The sequence below is a fragment of the Dipodomys merriami genome, unplaced genomic scaffold (genome assembly GCF_024711535.1).
Source record: "Dipodomys merriami isolate MVZ:Mamm:240054 unplaced genomic scaffold, mDipMer1.0.p SCAF_408, whole genome shotgun sequence".
NCBI classification, from domain to species: Eukaryota; Metazoa; Chordata; class Mammalia; order Rodentia; family Heteromyidae; genus Dipodomys; species Dipodomys merriami.
The window spans coordinates 484,603-491,553 of NW_027205693.1; the positions used below are offsets into that span (position 1 = coordinate 484,603).

Sequence of the window (6,951 nt, forward strand, 5' to 3'; positions counted from 1 at the left end):
GGGCGCGGTGTGTGTTTTTTGTTTTGTTTTTTAAACAAGAAAACCAGCGGCAAAAAAATAAAAAATTCAAACCGCGAGCGCGCGCGCGGGTCCGGGAGCGGCGGGGCGGGGCGGGGCCGCGCGCCCCCGCGTCGTCTTCCCGCCCTCGACCGGGCCTCGGGTCCACCTTAAGTGCGGCCGCCGCCGCGCGGCCCCGGCGGGGCTGCGACCCCCCCCAACTCGGCCCCTGGGGAAACCGAGAGGCCCCGCCCCTGGCCCCGCCCCGCGCCCCAGGGGGAACGGAGAAGCCCCGCCCCCAGGCCTGCGCACGCGCAGCGAGTGCCCGCCTGGCCTCGCTGGCCGCGGCCGAGCGCTGGGAGCGGGCTGCAGCGGTACAGTGCCCGGCCGGCCCGGCCCCGTCACGACCCCCCCACCCCCGGTCATCCGGGGCTCCCGGACCCAACATGATCTCCCCGATCATCCGGGGCTCCCGCACCCAACACGTCCCCCCTCGATCATCGGGGCTCCCCGATCATCCGGGGCCGCGCGGGTGGGGATCACGGCGTGTGGGGCCCCGGAGCCGGGGCGGTGGTTTCGGGGAGGGGGTCCGGGTGCCCCGGGACAAGGCTGTGTCCCCCTCCCACCCCAACTCCTCCCCTTCCCTAGCCCGGATCTGTGGGGGCTGTGGGGTCCCCGGATGACCTGGGGGGTAGTGGGGTCCCCAGAGGGGGCCGGCTGTGACCCCCGCCCTCCCCAAGGGCGACTTCTATCTTTTCCCTAGAGAAGGCAGGGGTCAGGGGTCAGCCAGGTAAAGCTAACCTTAAGGAGCTTGGTGGCTTCTTTTTCCCTTTAAATGAATAAAAATGATCTTGGCTGCACGATTTGGTATATTCTCAGCAACTAGGTTTTTGGGGACACGGCGACATCTAAGCAGGACACCCAGAAATGGGGGTTTTTACCCGGTGACATTTGACCAGGAGGCCCCAGGTGAGTGTGGGCAGCCCAGGGCGGCTTCTGGGGGGTGGGGGTGCTCTGGCTGGATAGGGGGCAGGGCCTGGACAGGGAGGGGGTAGAGGGGCAGGGGGACAGGGCCTAGGCAGGGTCCCGCCGGCTGTTCTGTTCTCAACACCCCTAGACGTCAGCGACTTACTTTCATTTTCAGTCCACCGTGGCCCTGGCGCGCTAAGAAGCATTCTAACTAGTGGAGACTCCACACTGCGTTCTTATGGCTTTTCTGCTTCAGGAGCTCTGTCTGCAGGTAAGGGAAGCAGCTAGTGCTGATTATCTTCGGACCCCCGTTTTTGTTGTTGTTCACCTGTTTGTGTAACAGAGTCTGACCTGACAGGGTGCATTTGAAAGCAAGTGCTTCGCTGTCCACTCAAGTAGCTACAGAAGTTTTCTTTATTGATTGCTTGATGTGTAACAGTAATTGGCATTTTTTCACATATTACAAAAAAATTATACTTGGCTCAGTATGCAATCTTTTAAGCACAGCCATATTATTTAACAAAAAAATGGGGAGTAGGCCTAGTCTGCCCAGAACAGCATTTACAAATGCACACAACTTGCCACTTTGGCTTGTATATTGGTTAGATTCTTTTTTTTTTTTTTAAAGAGATCTCTTTGTAACATAAATAAGTTAGTATAATTTTTCAGTGTCTTTACAGTTATGTACAGGTCCACTGGGAATGAAATGATTTTGTCTCCTACAAAAACATGAAGGCACATATAGAGAGCGCCATCCCTGCCCTCCTGAAAAACGTCCACACAGCCACCTGCCCGTGGGCAAATCAAACAGAACCAGGAGCATGGAATGGAAGATTCTTTCTTGTGTGTGTAAAGGTACAGAGCTATAAAAACTGAGGATAGCCAGAGTGAAAAGGAAACTAAAATTTCCCCAACGAATTTGGCAAATGTATAGAAAGAGGGTCAGTTGTCAACATTCAGAAATCCCACATACACACACACACACCCCAACCAGATTTTATGCCTCCAACTACCTGGCTTCTTACCAAACTGCTGGAAAATGAAGGGGTGACTTCCAATTTTAAAGGCACACTAAGGCGGACTTTTTGTTGTTTTCAGGCATTCGCTGCTACGTAAAAGGACTGGAAAACCTCCCAGGTCCCACATGAGAGCAGGATTTGTATACAAATACAGAGCAACTCTCTGTAAGCCAGTGTTCAAATCTTGATTTTTTTTTTTAAATAAAGTCTCAGATTCTCACCCCAAAAGGGACATGATTAAATCTTTAAGGGAAAACAGACCCTTCCCCCAAACTGCCTCTCTGCAAGTCAAGAATGTTTTTTTGTCCTTGCTATAAATGGAAGCAAGATCTCCACCCCCCCAACCCCGCCCGCCCCCCCCTAAAGTTTTATGTGCTACATAAAAAGTAAAAACTATGTACACAGGTAGGACAAAGAAGCAAATAAGGCAAAACCTAATTGCATGATGCTACATCTGAGGCTGGAGGCGGCGGTAGAGCCTCTCAAGGCAGAAGAGGCCGGTAACTTAGTGTTCCCTGTCCACTCTTGTTCAGTGCTTATTTGTGAGTCAGCGATATGTCTCAAAAAGCATTCACAGGCCTCTTCCAGGCTTGAGCCGCCATGTTTCTAACAAGGAAACATTTCTTGATTCTGCAAAAGAAACAGAGGAGGAAGAAATCAGGGAGAGGTTGCAACAGTAGCCTTCATTTCCAGTCAAGTACATTCTTTTTTTTTTTTTTTTTTTGCCACTGGGGAGTTTGTTTTAAAACTTGTCCGATTTCAAATCTTCCAGTCTTTCATGGTTTTTTTTTTCTCTCTCTCTCTCCTGGGTGTTGCTTGAGCTGTGGCTGGGCGGGCAGGCCGTCCTGCCCTGTCCCCACAGGGGGACGTCCAGGGATGCGGGGAAGACGTTTCTTGGCTGTGGAAAGGCCAGGGATATGGTCAAAATATTCCTAAGCCACAGGACAGCCTGGCACAACCAAGAACAATTCCTCTCCAAAGGATGGAAGTGCAGAGGGGAAGACCCCTGAAGAATCTGGGATCTGGAGTCTGGTGCCCAGGGCTGTCGCCTGTAATCCTACTCAGGAGGCTGAGATCTGAGGATCCCGTCCAGAACCAGGCTGGGCAGGAAAGCCTGTGAGACTCTCACCTCCAACAAACCACCAAAAACTTGAAGGCCAGCTGTGGGTCAAGTGGTAGAGTGCCAGCCTTGAGCAAAAGAGCTCAGGAACAGTGCCCAGACCCTGAGTTCAAGCCCAACTTGACACCCCCCCCCCACAAATCTGGGTAGAAAATTCAGATACTTAACACTTTAAAGTAGTCTAACTGCCTGACTTTGAATAATGCTCAAAAACATAACCCATAAAAGACCTCTGAAGGAAAATTCTAACTTCCCTTCTTGAAAAACATTCTAATTTCCTGTTCCTGTGCACAGCATACTCATGCAAGTTTTTACACAGGCCTGAGGGCCGTTTCTAGTTTCTAGTATTCTTCAACTGGCACCACCACTAAAAAACATCTCCAACAGTGCCATTAAAACCCGGAGGGGACGCGGCTCTGGCCAGCCAGGCCACAAGTGGCAGAAGTCAACAAGGATGGCAGGGGTCCACCTTCTTGCCCGACCTCCTGTTGGGATGGAGGGTCTCCCTGGGCACTGGGAGCAGCGCTGAGAGCCGCCAGGTGTGGGTGGCAAAGAAGCCCAAGAGCCCAGCACTCCCGGAGGGACGACGGGGTCTACACGTGTCTCCGGCCGCTCTCCTCACTGGGAGTCTCGAGAGGCTGCTGAGACCCTCTGAAAGGGAAAAGCAGGTCGCAGCCTGGTCTACGGGGTTCACACGCTGCCCAGACCTCGGTCTGATCACCTCGGTCTGATCACCTCCGACGGCACATCAACTTGGGGCTGAATGATTCCAGTGACTTCTGCCGGTGCTGAGGAAAAGCTTCCCTCGGTACGGGCCTGTCCCCACCTTTGCCATCATTTCCCCCGGCGACCGGCTGGCGCGCTCGGCGGGGCCTCCCGGGGGACGACCCCCGGGCTGGCCGGTCCGACGTCTTTCTGCTTGGCAGCTTCAGGGCGACCCGGAGAAGCGCGGAACTTCCCCAGACAGCTCTCCCTCTCCCATTTTAATGCAGATTCCTTCCTTCCCCGCACTGCAGCTCACCGGGTGCCCCGCCTGCCCCCACTTGCGGGCTAAATGCTGGGGTTCACTCTGCAAACACGAGCTCTGGGGCGCCCCGGACCCCGTGTTTCACGGGGGCCTGGCTGTTTCCATGGGACGCCAGGGCTGAGGCGCAGAGCCCCGCGGGGGCCGGGGCCGGCGGGCGGCGCCTCGGGGTCAGCGCCCCCCTCTGGGGTCAGGACGACCCCCCCATCACCGCACCCCGGGATCAGCACGCCCCAGGGGCACCCCCTAGGGTCAGCGCGCCCCGGGATCGGTTCCCCCCGCCCTTACCCGGTCTACGTCGTGGGCCTGCGCGGCGCTGGCTTCCTCGGGGTCCGCTCCGCGGGGCCCGCGTCCGCGCTCGGGGCGCCGCCCGCCCCGGCCCCGCTCTCCTCCCGGTGCGCTCTTTTGTTCTGGGCCGAGGAACCTGAGGCCGAAGGGGGGGGGGGGATGAGGGAGGGAGAGGAGGGAGGGGAGGCGGGGACGGGGCGGAGACGGCTGGGATCCGACCTCACGACCACCACCAGCACCCAGGGCAGGAGAGCCGGGTCTCTCCAGCCAAGCGCTGTCCGCCCAGGGACGGACAGACACACGGACAGCGGGTAGACGGACGATCACTGGACGCACACCGCACAGCGGACAGCCAGACGGACACCGGACAGACGGACGGACACCGGACAGACACTGGACCGGCACCGGACAGACGGACGGGCACTGGACAGACAAGACACCGCACGGACGGGCCCCTCACGGAGGCGCGGGCCGCGCCTCACCTTCCCCGGCGGGCCGCTTGCGGGCGGCGGCGGGCTGGGGCGCGTCGGGCGCGGGCTCCCCGGCGCCGTCCCCCGGGCTGGCGGGCGCGGGCGCGGGGCGCGGGCGCGCGTGCGGCGGGCGCAGGTAGAAGTCGGGCAGCGCCCCGCGCTCCACCGCGCGCCACTCGAAGCGGCCGTGCAGCGGGCGGTGGTTGCGGAAGTCGAAGTTCCAGCGGCGGCGGCCGGCGGCCTCCAGCTCCCGGCGGTGCCGCTCCAGGTCCCGGCGCAGCTCCTCGTGGTCCACGGCGCCGAACAGGTTGCGGCAGGCCGACGGCTTGGGCGGCGCGGGCGTCCGCGCGTCCGCGCGCTCCAGGCGCGGGCTACCGCCGGACACCCGCACGTCCGACATGGCCGCCGGGGCCGCGGGGCCGGCGCGGGGCCCGGGACCCGGGACGGGCTGCGGGGCCCCGGGAGGGCGCGGGGCGCGCGGGGCAGCCCCGGATCCGCGCTCCGATCGGCCGCCCGCGCGCCGACCCTGGCCCCGTCCGAGTGCGGGCCGCGCGCGGGACGAGGCGCCGCGGGACGAGGCGCCGCGGGAGAGCCGAGCCGGGCCGAGCGGCGCTTGTTTTCCTCAGCACCCCAACATGGCGGAGGACGGCGGCTGACGGCGGAGACGCGGGCGGACGCGGGCGGCCCCGTCTATTTAAACTGAGGCCGAGCGCCATTGGCTGCGGCGCCGGGCGCCGCCCCGCAAGCCGCGCGCTTAAGGTGGACCGGGCTCCGCGCGCGCCCCCGGCCCCGGGAGCCTCCGTGCGTGCTTGCGCGCGCGCTCGCGTAACCACCCCGCACGCCCCGAGGCGCCGCCGCCGCGCGCGTCCCCAGGCCCCTCCCGGCGGGCGCGCTCTCGAGCGCGTTCCCGCGCGTCTGCGCCTGCGCGTCCCCGGGTTCTGTCCACTGTCGCGGCACCGTCTGAGCTCCGGGGCGCGGAAGCTGGGGGTGCGGGAGTCCCCGCGGCTCGAAGCCAGCCTGGGCAGGAGGACCAAGGCGGCTCGGCGGCAGAGCGCTTGCCTGGAGCACAGGGAGCCCCGGGTTCGAGTCCTCAGCACCACACACAGAAAAAGCCTGGAGTGGGGCTGCGGCTCGTGCGGTCGAGTGCCAGCCTGGAGCATGGAAAGGCTCGGGGACCACGCCCAGGACCCGAGTTCAAGACTCAGGACTGACAATAAATAAAAATAAATAACGGAAGAAAGAGCCCCCGGGCCGGCTGGGCCTGCTGGGTCCGAGCGGCTTCCAGGAGCTGACACTTCCAAGACACCGGCGGGGCGGGGCGGGGGTGGGCAGGGGGGGCCAGTGCTCCGCCCACCTCAACCTCAAGCCCCAAACACTGCAAACACAGCCCTGTCCCTTCTCAGCTAGGAAACAGCTGGGCCCAGCCCAGCCCTGCTAGTACCTGGAAGGAGGGGGTCCCGGGAAGGAGGGGATCCGGAGATTCCAAAGGCATCTGGCTCCGACACTAGCAAATATTTGCCAAGCACCTCCTGTTAATTCGATTTTTCTTTCACTTCTCTCACACATGTCTATCTAGTGACTCCTAGAAGCCAAGTATTGTCTGAAGCTGGAGGGGGGGGGCATGGCGCAGGTGTGAACAGATCTGAACTAGGATGAAGTCTGTATCGTAGTAAGAGAAAGGGAGACAGATAATGGTGTGTGTGTGTGTGTCCTGGTGGGGGGGAGTTGAACTTGGGGCCTGTGTGCTGCTGAGCTTTTGTGCTCCAGGCTGGTGCCACAGCTCCACTTCCGGTTTTCTGGTGGTTCATTGGAGATAAGAGTTTCATGGACTTTCCTGCCTGGGCTGGCTTTGAACCTTGATCCTCAGATCTCAGCCTCCTGAGCTGAGATCTGATGTTTGGTGTAGCCCTTGGCCAGGAAATACAATGAAGGAGCCAACTATACAGTGTGTGAGGTGATTGGGGCTGTGCAGAAGTCACCTGGGAGAGAAGGAAGGGGCACTGGGTGCGTGTGGAATGTTGGGACAGCCGGGGCAGGGGCAGTCCCTGTGGGTGCAGCCTGGGC

General features: G+C 60.7%; 1 protein-coding gene and 1 long non-coding RNA gene across 3 annotated transcripts; one reads left to right on the forward strand and one right to left on the reverse strand.

The window, feature by feature from the left end:
- Nucleotides 1-320: 320 nt before the first annotated feature.
- Nucleotides 321-1,229, forward strand: LOC138806768 (uncharacterized). 2 transcript variants are annotated; one of them, XR_011365978.1, is made up of 3 exons: nt 321-371; nt 877-966; nt 1,142-1,229. It is a non-coding gene; the product is annotated as an uncharacterized lncRNA (long non-coding RNA). The 2 variants fall into 2 exon arrangements; XR_011365977.1 differs by lacking the exon at nt 321-371 and adding an exon at nt 405-529.
- A 133-nt stretch (nt 1,230-1,362) lies between these two features.
- LOC138806767 (cyclin-dependent kinase inhibitor 1B-like) lies at nt 1,363-5,534 on the reverse strand. The gene is made up of 3 exons (XM_069992106.1): nt 4,900-5,534; nt 4,418-4,553; nt 1,363-2,615 (listed from the first exon to the last, which is right to left on the reverse strand). The coding sequence occupies exons 1-2, from the start codon at nt 5,285-5,287 to the stop codon at nt 4,423-4,425; spliced, it is 519 nt and encodes a 172-aa protein (XP_069848207.1). The 5' UTR covers nt 5,288-5,534; the 3' UTR covers nt 1,363-2,615; nt 4,418-4,422.
- Nucleotides 5,535-6,951: the final 1,417 nt, after the last annotated feature.